At 42.2% G+C, this 17847-nt stretch overlaps 1 protein-coding gene across 1 annotated transcript in view; it reads left to right on the top strand.

The window, feature by feature from the left end:
* The window catches only part of CACNA2D3 (calcium voltage-gated channel auxiliary subunit alpha2delta 3), a 798772-nt gene that overhangs the window by 726881 nt on the left and 54044 nt on the right, over positions 1-17847 (top strand). The window contains exons 33-35 of the mRNA XM_055079897.1: positions 12054-12129; positions 14735-14787; positions 16274-16329. Of these exons, the coding sequence (XP_054935872.1) occupies positions 12054-12129; positions 14735-14787; positions 16274-16329 (185 nt within the window). The remainder of the gene's footprint in view (positions 1-12053; positions 12130-14734; positions 14788-16273; positions 16330-17847) is intronic.

Below are 17847 nucleotides of genomic sequence, written 5' to 3'. Positions count from 1 at the left end.
TCAGAGACTCAGCTCACAATGCATTCCCTGTTCCCTTAGCGTAGCATTTATTAGAGGCTGGTCCTGAAGTCAGAGCCTGCACTGGGAGGTGATTATGTTGGTCTGAAACAAGTGATTGCAGGGAAGTAGGAAGCATTTTCACCTGGTCGAAAGGAGGAGGGTGTCTTGTCTCACACTGACAAACTGGGGCAGCTTGCTAGAAATCTGGAACTCAGGGATGGGAAGTGATGTTTAGAGACTCAATATAATTTTAGAAAATCATGGAAAAGTTCACAAAACCTGCTCCCAGATGGAGGTGAGTTTAAATCTGTTGCTAGAATTGCTAAAATTGGTTGTAGGGACCACTCAGTTGAGTTGTGAGGGCTCTTGTTGACACTCAGTGAAGCTCGTATAGGATGATTTCCTCACAGCCCTGCGTCCTCTGTGGGCAAGCCAGCCATGCTCTTGGGAATACCAAAGCCAATGAGAAAGATCATCACCCTGCGAGATCAGGATGCCAGTTTTGTCCCCCCAGGAGTCAACCTGTCTCCCTTCCCTTGGCCTCCCAGGGAGAATGGTGGCCCATTAGTGGTGCTTTCCTGGACATATATGATGCTGTTAAATATATGATATCAGGAAATGCAAGGATGGACCTAGGCTCACCTGTGAGAACTATTGCACATTGGTTGCCAGTGGGACAGTCCCCCCAATTTATTACTCCCCCGCAGCTGAATGGCCAGGAAGTGGGAGCTCAGGAAATCAGACTTTTAAGCTAGTCAATAAGACCAACTGAGTGCTGTGCTGAAAGCAGGGAATTCAAAAGTGATGACCCAATTTTTGAGATTCCGTAGCTTGTTTGTGCCAGAAACAAGGAAACAAGAAATGATATTTTTAAATGGCTTGACTCCAGCACTTCTGCAATCTCTGACACACTTTTGCTCTCCAGCCTGCCTGAGTGTTCACCCCTGCTCGATTCCCTCTTTAAAATTCAAGTACATTTTTTTCCTTCTTTTGCCAGGAGTCATCGTACATAAGCTTGAAAACTGGGCTTGGAGCTGGGCTCGGGTTGCTCTGCTGGATTGTCTGCCATCCAGGGCACCACTGGTTTCTTGTATCTTTATGTGGATATGTACATTTGTATTGTGTTAGCTTGTTTTCAACTTGGTGGGGGTAGGGAGAGACAAAAGAGGAAGAATAAGCACACACATGTTTCTCATTTGAAAGCATATTTGTCAACTTTTTTAACAAAATGACTTTTTTTTTTCCTCTTCCCTCTTAGATATTCCTTTCAAACAGTTTGGTGGGAGAAAGAAAAAGGTTGTAGCAGAATTTTAAATTCCTAGACTTCTCCTTAATGTGGGTGAAATATAGTTGACATGAATTTAGAGCTTTCACAAGAGTAGCTAGCATATTTGAGAAAAGGAGTGCTGGGACTCTCTACTAAATTTTAACAGCAACTGCTGTCATTTGGGAATTACTTGACAAACCTCCTAGGCTTCTTTGAAAGGCCCCCTCATGAGGCCAGGACAGCAATGAGAGTTTGGGTTTTGGAGTCAGAGGGATTGGGTTCAAATCCAGCCTCTGACATTTACTAGCTGCATGACTTAGAATAAGTCATGTTACCTCCCCAAGCTTTGGTTTCCTTACGTGGAAAATGAAGATGATAATAATAATTACTTGCAAAGGTTGCTGTCAGAGTTAATGAGATAATAATAAGCATAAAGTTCTGACACGGTGCCTGGCATATATTAAGGGCTCAGTAATTGCTAGCTGCTGCTATGATTTTTGTTGTTGTGGATCTTTGACTTAGCTTTTTACTTGGCACCAGGTGATGCTTTTTTTTTTATTTTACCTTCACACATTTCACAATGGGCTTCCCATGACACCTGGTGATGCGGTTCCATCCAGTGTTGGGGTACTGAGGTCCTCCTGGAACTCAGACGTTCAAGCCCTTGCCCTTTCCAGCATGTTTACTCAGACAATAAGGTTGACAGTCCTTTTATTCAGAGAAGATCTGTATTTCAGAAGCACTGAAAGGATGTAGCCAAAAGTAACAGTGCCCTGGGACAGATGTCAGGCACCATGTTAAACTGTGCCCCACCCCCAAACACAGGATACATGGAGGTTAAGTTGCTTTGGTGACATGGCTGAGCCCTGGTAAAGCTCAGGATCCATTCACTTAGCAGACATCTCATCTCAGCATCTTGGACAGTGCACCCTGGCACAAAGTTTCTTAATTTGGTCTGCTTACACCCATTTCAAAAGAAACACCTTTCATACACAAGAGCCCTACAAACCATCTTCTTCAGAAAGACAGAGCTCAAAGTAGAGAATGCCATCTTCCTTTATCAACCTCCCTTTTATCTCTCTCTCCAGTGGTCCATAGTCACTGCCTCTCTCTCTCTAAAGCAAGTAGGCAACTACTTGGCATGGACTCTTTCCTTGATTGTTTGGCCACTTACCTGGTGACCCGATGGCCATTATACTTAGGTGCCATCAGAGGGAAAGAACATCCACTTCTGCATCTACGGTGCCATGTGGGAGGAAGGGAAGTCACTGATTTGTGTGAACAAATTACCAACTTGAGGGAGCTTTGAGAAAGTTCTTCAGCAGCATGTGCAAACCATCTAAGAGGTAAAGTGGTCACTCTTGGTCACTTAGGCTGAGTCTCTGACTGGACTCTGTCTACCCAACTTACAGATGACATAGTGCCCAGGGCCAAATAACATACCAATAGCCTCAGCAATGTGAAGATAATGAAAGTAGCAGTGGCTACCTTCCCAGAGCACCTACCACATACCAGGCCTAGGTTGCAACTGACAGATCTTACTTCTTGCAGTCCTTTCCAACAGCTTGTGAGACAGGTATAAACAGGACCAGTGCAAAATGAAAATGTGGTGCCCCTTGTTCAAAAATTATTGAGAGTTTCAAGATGGCAACAGCAGAGCATTAAACAAAGCACGCAGCCCTTCTAAGTGCAGGGTTCTGTCCATTTACACAGGCCACGTGCCCATGAAGCTGGATCTGGGTATATATATATATATATATATATATATATATACCTATTTGATAGATGGAAATAATGGGGCTTGGAAAGGTTAAGAACTTGTCTCTGTGTAACGGAGCTGGATTCAAACATCCTGCAGTCTAAGCACAGGGAGAATTTTCTAGCCTCTCCCCTTTACCTGGTTCTCTGTACAGTAACATTGTGTAGTGCACGGAACTTCCTTCAGTTTTGTTTGAGACAAAGTGAAGGATAGCCAAGGAGGATGTTGGCCCAGCAGTGACTTATCTGGGCAAGCAGAACTTTCAGGATGGGAGGCCAGCCGAGTGATAAGATCACCCAGATTTCTTTTAACTGAAGTTGATAAATTGTTAAACCAAGCCATGTCCCCAGGCTTCACATATTTTCTCATAAGATACCATATTCCAGGTCAGCTTTTTGTGTTTCAAACAGAGGACTTGAAATACTTTTTTATTCTTACCATAGAAAGTAAATGGACTCCCTAAGTGGCCCTGACTCATTTAGGGCTTTTCATTTTAGCTGCTTTTCTCTTTTAACTCAAGTTCATGTCCAGTAAGAGCCTTGTATTCATATTTCTCAAAAGCCACAGTCCATGGCTCTCCTTGCTGGCCTTGGCAGTGACTTTGCCCTTCTTACAATACTAAGAGAAAATCTAGTTTCAAAATATTTTTTATTATACAGTAATTCATTTATTTCCCCACCCCTTCTTGCCCCCAGTGATGGAACTCAATGTCAAATATCCAGGGAGAAGTGAGAAAAAATATATATAGCTGGTCATAGCAGAGTCCAAGATTCCTGATAGGGCCTCTTTGATATACTGGACTTGAAATATGAAGACTTCAGGTTGAGCCTCAGAATGGCCCCTGTGTGGCCGTGGACAGATTCCTCAGTTTCTCTGGGCCTCAGTTTCTTTGCCACCAAAATAGGAATTTTGGTGAGATGGGATTTTGTGAGAATCACCCGAAATAAGAGAAGTGAAAATGCTTTGCAAATTGCAACGCTACTACAAATAGGAGGTAAGATTAGCTCTTGGATAAGAGTTCCAAATGTCTGAAATCTTTTTTTTTTTTTTAATTTTCTTCTCTTCTTTTTAAAATCACTAATGACCCCCAAAAGGTAGTTACTGCACAGCAGTCATAGTGTTGGGGGTGAGCCTGTGGGCCTGGACTCAGCTAGCACCCCTGGAGAGCTCTTAAAACACTCCCATGCTCCACCTGTACCCCAAGAGATTCACATTAGATTTGTCTGGGGACGGAGCCCAGGCATTTATGCTTTTTAAAAGCATCCATGTGATTCTCAGGTGCAGTCAGGGTCAAGAAATACTAAGTTAAACGCATCGGGTGCCAGTCTAGGTGCTGCCCAACTTCGAAGTGGCCTGACTTTTGGCAACTTTAACTCCGTAATTTCAGTTTTCTCTGCAGCAAAATGAAATTGGAAGAGTGATTTTCATACCTGCAGTGAGGGTTAAATGGAATAATGCATGCTTTTACCAAACATCCTTGTGGTTTCTGCCAAAGGGTCTTCCCTTGTTCTTTGTGTATTTAAGTAAGCTCGAGGAAGGAAAGACCCATGGGGAACACCTGGCCCTTGATTTGCAGAGAAACGAACTGCTTGCTAATAATTTGTTTTTGCTTTGGGAGCTACTGAGAATTCCTGTCCCTCTTGGTTGTGTCTTTTCCGTTTTGTTCTGTGGCACAGCATGCCTGAGCTTTCACCCCTCCAAGGCCATTCATGTTTTCCCTGTGGGGCCTGGTGAACATCCTCCTCATCTCCCCGTGGCTACACATTCATTAACATAGTCAACTTGTGTAGAATGCCCTGTGGCGGCTCCTTCTAAATTGCCTTTCTAAAAAGGTGACTCGTCAGGTAGGATTCAAGACTTGGACCATTTCTACCCCTGTCTCCATATGATGGAACAGCACTGGCTCCATGGCGGGTGACTGGAGCTTTCCCTGTCTTTGATGATTGCGTTACATTTCAGCGAATTCCCTGGCCTTGGAATCCAGAGAGTGTTAGAGGAGAAGTCTGTTATGTTTGGATGGCTGCTCTAATACCGACTGCTCCACCGATGTCTAATACTCAACAACTCATGTGAGGAATGTAATGGCTTCTTGGCTTCCTGTTGACCTGACTGTGTCCACTGAAGTATGCTTTGTCAGAGGTGGCATTGAAGGGAACAAGAAGACGGATTGGCTTGGACAAGTGTGTTTCTGGGCCAAACTTTCTGGAATGCAGAAACATGGAGATTCCAATGGACTGCTCTTTAAAACCCTAAAGCTGCTGCTTGAGGATCCCCAATTACAACGATAACAATAGCCACCGTCATGTACATCATAATAGCAGCAGGTCTCATTTATTGAATACTAATTGCAGTTGACCCTTGAACAACACAGGTTTGAACTGTGGGGGTCCACTCATACACGGATTTTTTAAATAGTAAATACTGAAGTACTACACGGTCTGTGGTTGGTTGAATCTGTGGATACAGAACCGTGGATATGAAGAAAGTGTGTTTACAGAGGGCAGATTGCACTTGGATTTTCGACTGCACAGAGGGTCAGCTCCCTAACCCCTACATTGTTCAAGGGTCAACTGTACAGGCAAGGTATTATTCCAAGCAGTTTACATGCATTACCTTAATTAATCCTCATGGCAAATCCATGAAACACCTACTATCATTATTGCCATTTGACAAAAGAGGAACTGGAAGTGGAGGCTTTAAGCGTTTTAGTAACTTGTTCAAATTCACCCACAGTAGTGTGTGGGGAGATGGAATTTGAACTCATGTCTTTTGGATTCTAGATTCTAGACCATGTTTTCCTGGTCACCACTCATCTTTTCCCATAGTTAGAGAAGACTAAAGTATTCTCTGCAGGGATATTTGTTCATATTCATGCTTGTTTTGCTTTGAGAGAAAGTAAAAGTCTTTCAAGCTTGAAGTCCAATGTATTGGTTAGTAGTTGGTTCTACTAGAAATAATAGGAAATTCCAAAATAACAAAGCGTGAAAGAACATAGGAGTCTTTTTCTCTTTTATGTGAAGGAAGTCTGAAAATACTAATTTGGGGGCCTCATGTTGTCCTCATGGACACATGACCACATTTTTTTTTTTTTTACCTCCTTCTAAGTTGGCTTTTAAACTCAAGATTACCTCATGATCCAAGATAGCTGCTGAGCTGCGCCATTAGTTCTGCAAACTAGGCTGGCAGGAGGATTCTAGGAGGTCCAAAAGCCAAGTAAAATTTTTTTTTTAAATTTCTTTCTTTATTTAAGTACTTACTCCCGTACAATACTTTTGCTTCCATAAAATACTTCTGCTTAATCACATGGCCTCACCTACCTACAAAAGAACCTGGGAAACGTGCGTATCAAAAATTCGGTGTTCTGCTCATTGCGAGAGGAGAATGGCTGTCGGGAGACTATGATGGCCTCTGCCACATCCAACATACCCCAGTTTGCTTCAGACCACCCAAGTCCTCTAACTATAGAATCCTGCTTCCTGTGACATCCACTTCGAAACCCTTCCAGAGATGAGGCTATATTCCTAACTCCTAGATTTCTCCACACCCCACATGCCCGTGCAGTGCTGAACACAAATGGTCATAGCCACCATCGAATGCATCTGTCAATGATGTCTGACCCCAGGCAATGACAGCAGGAGCACTCGATAACACCTGTTGGGTTTGACTAATAGTAATGACACTGGCAACACCAACATCCCTAGGTTCTAACATCCTGAGCCTCAGTTGCGTGCCCCACACTGTGCTAAGTGCAACTCAGGCATTACCATGGTGCAGTTGTTGTGAAATGTACACATGGCACCAGGAATTTGGCAGAGCCCAAGGATGCTCCTCTAGCATCCAAGTTTCCTGCCTCAAGTGGGTTTTGCATTCACTCATTCCCCAAGCAGAATTTAGCTGTTTCCTTCTATATCTTACTCAAACAAAGAAGCAAAAGAAATTTAGCCTTTTCTACGTGGGGTTAATCATAATTGCATTTTCCCCTTCAGTTTAACAAGGAAAGCTAATATTCATGGAAGGGGCAGTTGAATGGGCAGACAAGCCACTGGCTAGGTGCACCTACTAGGCACCTGTGCATGTTATCCTGTGCCCCAGGATTGAAGCAAATTTGGCTGGGAGAGCCACACTGACTTCACCTTCTGAGCCTTAGTTTCCTCTCCATGCCCTTGACATCAGAGATAAGGCTTGACTGGCAGAAAGTAATCGATTATTTCTTATTGTTACTGCTTTTATTACCTGGGTGAGATGTTGATATGGTCAGTATCTGCGACTTTGTTTCTTTTTATAGTCTCAGCACCTGTTGATGAAAAGCATTTGGGGCTGATAGACCCTCTGCTTAATCTATAAAATGAGTGAGGCTCCCCTCTCAGGATTCTGCACTGGACCCTGAGTGGCCCCAATACCCTATGTGCTGGGCTTCCAGCTGGTGCAGGCTTATGGCACTTATTCTCTTCTAATGATGGGTGCTCATTAACTAGATTTGTTTTAGCGATTTTCCATCAGAGCATTCAAAGGCAGCTTCAACTCACCATCTCTGCTATGTTAGATGTGCTGTGTTGATCATAAAGAACAGTACAATCTCTGTAAGAAGATGCTATGGGATGAGATGGCCACCAAGGCAAAAAGGAGAGGCGGGAGAGCTCCTTCTGGATCTACTATTAGTGTTCAGATGGAACAGACTGAGCTTTCCATTCTCCTGGCTGTCTAAGATGTATGAATGAGTAAACTTCCCATGGTGACAATCCCTTTGTTTAGAATTTCCTGTGTTCCTGCTCCATGCCCTGACACTTGCAAGTTGAAAACTGCCCCAGAGAACACATTTTATAGCTCAACAAAGGATACATATTTTTACATGCTACCCTAGCGAGTCACTTTTGCTTCTCATACTTTTTGATTCAAAATTGCTTAAATATGTCCCTCGGCGGGTCTCTATGTCAGATGCCTCCCTGACTTGTTTTAGGGCCATATTTGCAAACATTAAGCTGTTTCAAGACTGGTTTTGAGGCAAATTTTTAGCCAAAGTGAGTCGTTGCAGGTAATGTACCTGGCCTCATGGGCACAAACTGGGTGTTTATTAAATGCTGGTCCCCACCGTTACTAATGAGCTTAAATTAGCTGAACTCACGCCTTTGAAATTCAACCTTCTAATTTTTAGAAGAAGTCTTTTTCTTGGTCGTGATTTTTGTCTAGTTGGAAGAGAGCAGAATCAGCAAAATGGTTTTAAGCAATTCCTAATGTCATGAGCCTGACACCCAAGACTCTACCTAGTACAGGATACATAGGGTTGCCCATGCTTGGTTTGCATTGCTTTGAGTTTCTTCTTCAGAGACTGTATCTGCCTTCTGTCAAAGTTTCAAAGAGACCCATCTGGGGAGCACAGAGATGTTAATGATAAGGTCTCCCCAGCAGCCCGCGGTTGCCGTGGCCTGGTGGTGATGTCATGGGGATTAAGGCATGTTATCTGTAATAAGAATAGGCTCCTGCTGCTGAGTGCAGCAGTGCAGCAGCAATCTTGGGCTGGGCACGGCGCTCGGGGCTTATTTTAGACCCGAAAGAAAGCAGGCAATTATCATGTTCTTTAACTATAATCAGCCAAACAGGATACAGGTAGCCACAAAATGGAGTTATTTAAAACAGTAACAAAATCACTTCAAAAAGGGCAACAATCTGGAAGTCTCTCTTTCTGCAACATCTAGTTAAAGCTGTCTCAGCATGGAGACGAGAGAGAAGGTTTGTTTTATAACCTCCTCAGTGGCAATCAGATCAGGAAAGCTTATTTGTGAAACGAAAGGCAGAAACCCTGCCCTGGAAGCTGCCCTAGAGCAATTGAGTTTGGACCCAACAAGTAACCTGGAGCCTTTAAAAATGATCCCAGGAGAATCCTGAGCTTCCAGCCATCTGTTTGTCATGGTGGTTACCATGGCAAGGGGCTCTCACTAGCCTGGCCGGCTAGTCCAGCCTGGTCTGGTGACCCCATCACAGCACCTCAGCTTGGGTTGGAAGTTGATTCTGGGTATCGATTATGAGACCTTATCTTGGGTAGCATTCCCTGTGACATTCCGATAAGACTCTGGGATGGGGCACAGGGCTGAATCTAAGCATTTCCTAGGACCTGTCAGAACCTGCTACCAAGCAGAAGGCAGAGTGAGGTGGACTCAGCATGGGCCCCGTCTAATTCTGGCTCTGCCCCTTGTTAGGTGTGTGAACTTGGGCACATTTTTAGGCGAGCTGAGACTTGGTTTGCCCCTGCGTGAAATGGGGATGATTAGAATCTCTCCTGTAGGGACATGCTTGGAAGAGTACCTTGCTCACAGCAGCTAAATAGACTTCAGCAGACATTAGCTGTTGTTACCCTGTCCTCAGCTATGAAGCTCATGGACAGAAGTTGCGACATCATCTGTTGATAACCCCAGCATGACTTCTGAAGGTGTCTGTTACTTCAGTAAGAAGTGTGAATTTTACATTGCATCATATATGCCAATGAGCTTAGAAAACCAGGAGGCCTACCCATCCTCCAGCCAGCTGGGTAAAGCCTGAGTCAATTCCCAATGCATTTACCGCCACCCCCATTAATTAATAATGGCAGTGAAAACCAGACTAATAAGTTATAACAGCAGCTACAGCCCTGCCTTCTGTTGAATGCTTCCTCTGTACTAGGTACTGTGCTAAAGGCGGTACATGTGTGTAATCTCATTTAATCCTCACGACCACTCTATAAGGCAGCCATTATTCTCACTATTTTACCGATGAGGAAACTGAAGCACAAAGAGGGTTAAAAAGAATTGTAATAAGTGGGTGAGTTAGGATTTGAGCTCAGGTCACTAACTTGAAAGCTAGCTTGCTAATCGTTAAGTCACACTTACCAGTCACTTGGGCCTTTGGGAATGGTGTAGCTTTAAGAGTCCAAAATCTAGCAAAGAACAAAATTAGGCCTTCCGTCATAACAAGGCTAGCACATTGCATAGTATATTTCAGTATACTTCCACATGACTGATTAGTTAAATCTGAGAACATCTCAGGAAGTCACTTTTTAAAGGAAAAAATAAAGCCTCAGAAGTAAGCCACCTGCCATTATAAATGGCAGAACCAACCTTTTAAGCCAAGGCCACACTGCATCCATGTCTACAAGACCCCAAACACACTCAAGTTCCGCTCAACCCATGCTGCCTCTCACCAGCTCTGACCCAAATTCCAGCTGCAGAGATAGAATTGGGCAGTAGGAAAAGGATAAAGCTAATAATAATTCTTGCCAAATCCTAGAAAGCCCTTCCGGGGCACCTGCCGAAATCCCGTTGAGGATGCAGACCGTGGCGTGGTAGGCCAGTCAGGGGCCAATTAGACTTGTCCATCCTGGCCTGCAGTTGATTTTGTGGCTGAATTCGTGTCAGGGCTGCATCAATGACGAGCGTTTCTGTGAGTAGTTTGTTCAGGGAGTTCCCTGAGCCAGACCCTTGGCTGGTTCATAGGCTTCATTTCTGTCTCAGTATACACTGGTTCTGCTTGCATCTGCTGGGAGGAAAAAAGCCAGAGGACAGTCAGCAAGACTAGAAATGTCCTGAAGAGGAAGGGGCTTTGGGGGACTTGCCAGGAGATTGTGTGACACTGGTACCCTCTTGGGCTTTGCTGCCTATGATGCCTGTGTGGTGCTGGTCAGGAGCTGGTTTCCATCCTAATTTGGTCAAGTGGCCAGTTTTCTACTTGGTGCCCATAGATGCTCTTTGGTTTAATCCGTCTGTGTGATATCTCTAATTTATTGTCTGGAGGAGAAAGCCTTCACATCACATTTTGCAGTTGACCTCTTCAGTCTCAGCTGTGTCATCGACTATTCAAGATTCATGCAATCAGGCAGTCATTCATGCATTCAACCTTTTAAATTGGAACACCTTCTCCATACTGGGTGCTGTGCTAGGTGTGAAACAGATCCAACCCCAGTCCTGCAGCATGGAACTTCTATTCTAGTGTACATTTCCAGCACAGTGTTAAGTATGCTTCACATTGCACACTGTATTATTTCAGAAAGATATTCCTGTAGGGAGAATTCCTTCCAGTCATTTAGAAGTTCATGTATTACAGTATTAACATGTCATCTGGCAGCTGTTAACATAACTCAGGCTGGACTTTAAGTATCTCTCGTTTGGGGGGCCAGGAATAGTGGGAAGAGGAGCTTGGGGGAGGGACGAAATGCATGTCTCCTTTGGGATAAGGTGTTCACTCCATCTAAAAGCTCTTAACTTGCTGCTGGAAATTGCCATTCTTTTTTACTTTGTAAAGGTGTTAATAGGAAACTAAATTATCTGTAAAAATTATAAAGTAAAACATCTTTGCAAATGAGTAAAGATCATAACTGAGAGGAGAGCTGTATTTTTATCACCAAGGAAGAAAAAGATGTCCATTTTCCTGTTTCATAAACTGCACTGTTTTTGAAAGCGTACTTAGTAGTGAGTATACATATATTCACTACCATGGTGGTGGTAATGGAAGGGGGGTTAACAACCAGTGAGCCAGCTGGTTTCCAACAAATTGTCAAAGTGCTGGCTTTATCTTGGTCCAAGCCTCTTTCCTAGTGCTTAAAAGAGACAGAGGATCCTGCCATTTCTTAACTCACAGTGGCCCTTCCCAGCTCTCCTTGACCTTGCAGACACGGTCCATGTGGATTTCATCAGGGGCCCAGAATTCACTTTAAAAGAGCATATTTCTTTGGAGTATCCTGGTCCATGCAAGTCATCGCTGTTCAAACCAAAATGACTGTTTGGTCAAGTTGGGGGGTTTCTTCTCCCAACTCTCCATCCCAACAATACCTTTATTCTCTTTATTCTTTAAGTTCCAAGTGTGACATGACTGTGTTTCCAGTCCTGGACTTTGCTGTGTCCCTTGCTTGTCACCCTTGTTAGGCCTGCCTTGACTTGTATCTGTCACTGCTGCACTGGCTGGTGGTGTTAGTGACTGTTCACCTTGCTGGTTCATCCACAGCATCGTTTGGTTCTCGTGTTTTCCCCATTTAGTGAAGCTCCTTTCCATTCTCTTCTATAGAATTACCCTTTATGACTATCAAGCCATGTGCAGGGCCAACAAGGAGAGCAGCGATGGTGCCCATGGTCTACTGGATGTAAGTACAGTGCAGTCACTCAGAAAACAACTGCATGTTTTTGTCTGTCCCTGCATGTGAGCATATCTTTTTCTTTGGAGTCATCAAGTTTATCTGCTTCAAAACCATGAATATTTAAATGTGTCAAGAAAATCACTTCTGTTTAAACTCAAATCCAGTGGTTGTGTGAATGATAAACAGGTCTAAAGTATTTAATGGATTAATGCAGCAACCCCCCCTCTCCTTTTGATGGATAGAAAAGGGGAGAAGTTTTGTCAATTCCCTCATTCTCAAATGAAAGAGAATTTGGTTTGGTTCAACAGAAACCTTCCTTTTAGTTTGTAATAGAGCTGTTAGCCTATGCCCAAATTCACATTTTGATCAGAGATTCTCTACTCTAGTCATGCTGCTGCTTTTAACATCATTTTCCCTGGAGCTGATTCCATCCATGATGTCACAGATGAGGATCAATCAACATAGCTTTGTATCATTAGAAACTGGCTTTCAGATCACCAGAAATTAACTGTGACAATTTACCCCCAGTTTAAAAATATAATTTACAATGTGCAAGCAATATAAATTTGGTCACCAATAACTTGAAAACACAGAAAAAACAGATACAGATACTTCAGCATAGTCTGGCATATGGGTATAAATATAACCATTACATGTTATCATTTTGTAAATTCCAAAAAATCAACCTAAAATTTGGTTTGAAACACAAAATTTAAGAGCCATTTTGGTTTTAAAATATAAATATACACCTTCTCATTTGCAGATGTAAGATCTTGCAAGGGGATTATTTAAAAACCAAATATTTAACACGGTTCTCCTACGCTAAGGGAGCAAGAAATGATTCTGAGCTGGGACATTTCTGAGAGGCAGCTAGGAACTAAAAATGGGACGATTTGAAAAATACCACTTTTTAGTGAGAATCAACACATATTTCCAAACCCAGCTTCCCTAGCCTTAGCATGAGTATTTCCAGACTTAAAATGTTCCCAAGATATGTTTTTATCATTAGGCTTAAGAGCTCAATGGCTTTACCCTTCTGAATGCTAATGTGAATTAAAATTTTTTAATCCCATATTTACATAATCCCTTTGTTTACCCTGCATTGAGCCAGCATCTGGCAGGGAAAGCTTGAGTATCCTGCTCCCACTGCCTCCGCCCCCGGCCCCGCCCCGGGCCTCAGGGTGAGCTGCCCCTGTGCCTCTCCCTCTTCCTTAATCCCTTTATTCATTCTCTCCTCCCACACTATGGAGGACCACTGAAATGTCACTACCCATCCTGGCAGGTACAAACACAAAATTGTCCTATGGTCTGACCTCTCTTGGTCCTTTTGAAAGAAAGATGGTTATTTTTAAAGCCATAAGAAGTGTAATGGCAGAACCACAGGATTGCATGGCTGCATTTGGTTTTGGGAAATAGTTAAAAGTTCACATCCTTATCTGACCCTGAAAGCCCTGTGATTCAGGGAATGATGAGGACACACTCAATCAGAGCAAGAAATTTAGTCTGAAATCTGGGTGGGCTGGGAGTAACCCCAGTGGATTGTTGTTGTGTTCTGTACATTTGCTTACTGGCTTGAATAGGCAAGTGTTAAGAATGGTCAGGGGTATATAAATTTGTCCTTGTTTTATTTGAAACTGGATAATCCTCCCATTCCTAGCTCTAGTCCTTATCATCAAAATGCTTAGAAGGTAGGATTAAGCAGCCATCACGTCAGAAACCAGGATTGGGCATTTCAATTCCCTGCTACCTAAAGACAACCACAGAAGGTTCTGAGATTTGTCTGGACCTGCAACTTGGGGCTCGGGCTTTGCCAACGTCATTACCTGTCTCTCAGGTCCACCCACCGCTCACATATCTAGCATACCTAGGTACAAAGAACCGACTGAGGGGGAGACTTGGTATTTTCCAGAATTCAGGAAATTGAATTATCCGCATAGGAAATATCACAGAGTAAACAATCCCACTGCTTTTTTTAATTAAAATGTTCTGAAATAAAGATTAGCCCGTCAATGCCTTCTTTTATAGAGTGAAGGGGATTTTCTGCAAGGATAAAATCACATATTTATATGGTTATCATTTTTTTTCAAGTCTGAATATGTAAGTGTGAGAAAACGCAGCTTAAATCCTACATAATTCATGGGCTGCATTAAAATCAAGCATGTGCAATTTTTGCTTATTTCAATGAATAACATACAGTGATGGAGAACAGGGAATCACCTTTCCAAGAGGCAGCCCTGTGAATTACCATTTGAAATTAGTTATATGATTCCAACCGCTCAGCATTAGGCTGCGAAATATTAGCCCCCAGAGAGTAAAGGTTTAAGCATCATTTGGTGAACTTCCTTTTTCCTCCCAGAGATAACCCCTGTGTTAGATCATGTTTATTTTACTTGTAAATCACATCTCACTACAGGGGAGTTCAAAGTTTTAAAATGTTAGTTTTGGGATACAGTATCCAACCATTTTCTTCTTTAAGCTAGAGCTTCACTGGTTTTTGACATGATATCAATCTCTCTAGAAAAATAACATTGTCTTTTTGTAAAGCCTTGGGTTAAACTACAAATTTTGTGTGTGATACGTTGTTTTTAATGAACTGAATTCTTCTCTTCAGCCTTATAATGCCTTCCTTGCTGCAATAAAATGGATAATGACAGAACTTGTCTTGTAAGTACAATTTGCTGCATTTTTTAAAAAGTATTATTGCTTATAAAAAAGTATTATTGCTTTTCTGTGTTAAAAAGTGAATTGAGAGACTGTGCTTCCAATAACCATTACATTCATAATACTCTGCGATAACCTGATTGAACACCTCGAAATATTGAACGTTGAGTCCAAAAAATTATCTTTTATTAAGTTATTCATGGTCACTGCTCATGCCCTTATATCACCATTTAGCAGACTAACAGCTTGCACTACACAAACCAAATTTATTTATTGTGGTTACTGTTAAATGTAACATAGATGTCTGGCTGTTTTTAATGCAGCCTGGGTGGGCTGTGGTCAGAAGAACAAATTGCCAGGCTGTCCACTGTGCTACTTTGGATGTCTTGGCATGTGCAGGCGTGGGGGCCTGTGCAGTCATGGGTCAGGGGCTTTCTCAGGTGTGATTTAATTGTTTACCCTGTCAAATTACAGTCCTGCTGGATGCATCTGTGACTTAGGTCAGACTTGAAATGGCACAAAGATGAAAGGCTTGACTTCCAGATGAGATATTGGACCCATTACAGAAACACTGTGTCACACAGAAAGGAGGAATTCCATGGACCAGCATGGAAACCAGATCATTCAAGCTGCACCAAACTCTCTTATTCTTATTTTCCCCATTAAGGTTCCAGTTCTATGAGTTTAAGGCAGATTTCTTGCCATTTGATGAACAGACATTGTCTTCCTTATTGCTTCAATGCCAATAAGTTCTAAATGTACATAAGAATCAGAAAATACAGGTAGTAGTGAGATTTTTATTGTGAGCTGCTAGAGGATAGCAGCCATGAGCCTGAGAAGGAAATGACTGAATTTTGATCTATTTCCATTTATTTAGAGGATGATTTATATTACTTTTGCATTCTTTACTAGCAGCTGAGAAATTATGATTTTTGTGGAGTTGCATTGTGATATAATTTCATAAAAAGGAGTTTGTCCTCTCTGTTCCCACCACCCTGCCCTACATACACACACACACACACACACACACACACACACACACACACACACACAACTGAATACATTTGTGTTATAGTGTAAATTTTGAAAACATCCTTTATAGTATAGATCATAGTCTAAGGAGAGAATATTCCATTTGTATTTCTGAACCAAGGCAGGGAAAGCCCTTTGAATGTTGACTTTTTACTATGGACTCAGAATATAACAAGAAAACAATTTCTGCCTATAAAGCAGATATTTCTCAAAAGAGTCCCTGAGTCTAGGTGAACCTGATTTCAGGGTTTGGCTGGCATTGGTGATAAAATAGTCTTTCACAAGTAAGACAAAACCTAATGAAAATTCAGTGGTAACTGAACCAACCACCTTGATATCTCCAGATGATGATGTTATTCTTTCAAATGAGGTGAGTGATACTGAATAACACAGAATGTCACTTCAGTTCAGGGTGTGGGTGACCAAGTAACGTTGGGCTTTTCCATCTCCTGTTTAGGTTCCTGGTGGAATTTAACCTCTGCAGTTGGTGGCACTCAGATATGACAGCTAAAGGTAAGCAGCAACTGGCTTCTCTTTCCTTGCTCAGAGTGATGAACCCGGGGTTCACTGGCTACTTTTCACCAGGGATGTGCTCACATAAAACTACCCAGGACAAAGGAGTGATGATTTCTCCTCTCTGTCAGCAAAAGGCATCCTTTGTGCTAAGGGCAGCACTGTTCAGTCTAACAAAAATTCCACAGGCTTCATTCAGCCCATGTTGAATGTACACTTTGACCTGTTTCCTTAACTAAGGCTTTGAGGTCATACACTGCACAGGAGAATTCTTCAAAAGCTAGTGGGCAGTGCTGAAATCTAAGGGTCACAGACACATTGCCTTTCTCAGGCTGAGTGAATGGATAACCATTACCTTTTTACCATTACCTTCATAAAATATAAATCTGATCATATTACTTTCCCTGCTCAAAACTATCAATGATTTGAGCAGTAATTAGTAGAAACTATTAGAGGCCTGAGTTGTGGAGTTAGATTAGTATGGATTTGAATTCTGGCTCTGAGGTTGGCCTTTGTCAAGTTAGCTGATCTCCTCAAGGCTCAGTTTCCCCACAGTAAGCAAAGTAGAGAAAATAATAAAAAATATTTATCTCGTATCATTTGTGTGTATGTGTACATTTAATGGTAAGATAAATCATGATATATGCTGAGCATAGGACTGGAATATAGTAAGCCCTCAAAAATGGTAGCTGTAATTAATTCATGATAATGGTGATGATGATGTTGACGATAAAAAAATGCAATATTGCCATTTGCAGCAGTATGGGTGGACCTAGATAACATTATACTTAGTAAAGTAAGTCAGACAGAGAAAGACAAATACTATACGATATCACTTATATGTGGAGTCTAAAAATAATACAAATGAATCTATATACAAAACAGAAAAAGACTCACAGACATAGGAAACAAATTTACGGTTACCACAAAAAAATGACAGCCCATTCACAGAAAGGCATAGAAAATACCTATGAAATTTAGTAATACAGCAAGAAAAACAATATGCAAAGTTGTATATACCCCCCAAAACCCCCCAATGGTTGGGGAGAAGGAGGATGTAGAGTTAAATCAGATCAGCAGTCAGGCCAAAGGGAAGTCAATAGGCAGGAACCAAAATAGGAAATAGGAAAACTTTCATGCACCCCAAAGAAAATTTTACCTATAACATGAACCTGCTTTTGTTTAAAATTGTACATGATTTGAAAAAGAAAGATGAGAAGGGACTTACATAATGGGTACTTGTTATCTTTTTCTAGTCGTTTTTCTTATTTGGCTAGCATGTCCACAATTTTACTATTAGGGTGAAAAAAAGGTACATGAGATTAAGTGAGAGAAAAGGAAGAAAGGTGATCAACAGAGGCCAAGAGAATGGATGGCAAGTTGGTTAGATGGCTGCTCTCTGCAGCACCAGTGCCTGGGGACAAATCACCACTCCTTGCCAGTCAGGCTTCGAGCTCTGTTTCACCTAGAGATGAAGTGCCCTGACCTTGGAGTCAGGCAGCCTTCCTCTACCACTTG

This window comes from Physeter macrocephalus, chromosome 18, assembly GCF_002837175.3.
Source record: "Physeter macrocephalus isolate SW-GA chromosome 18, ASM283717v5, whole genome shotgun sequence".
NCBI classification, from domain to species: domain Eukaryota; kingdom Metazoa; phylum Chordata; class Mammalia; order Artiodactyla; family Physeteridae; genus Physeter; species Physeter macrocephalus.
The sequence above is the reverse complement of the archived record's forward strand: the minus strand, read 5'-3'. Positions and strand labels throughout refer to the sequence as shown.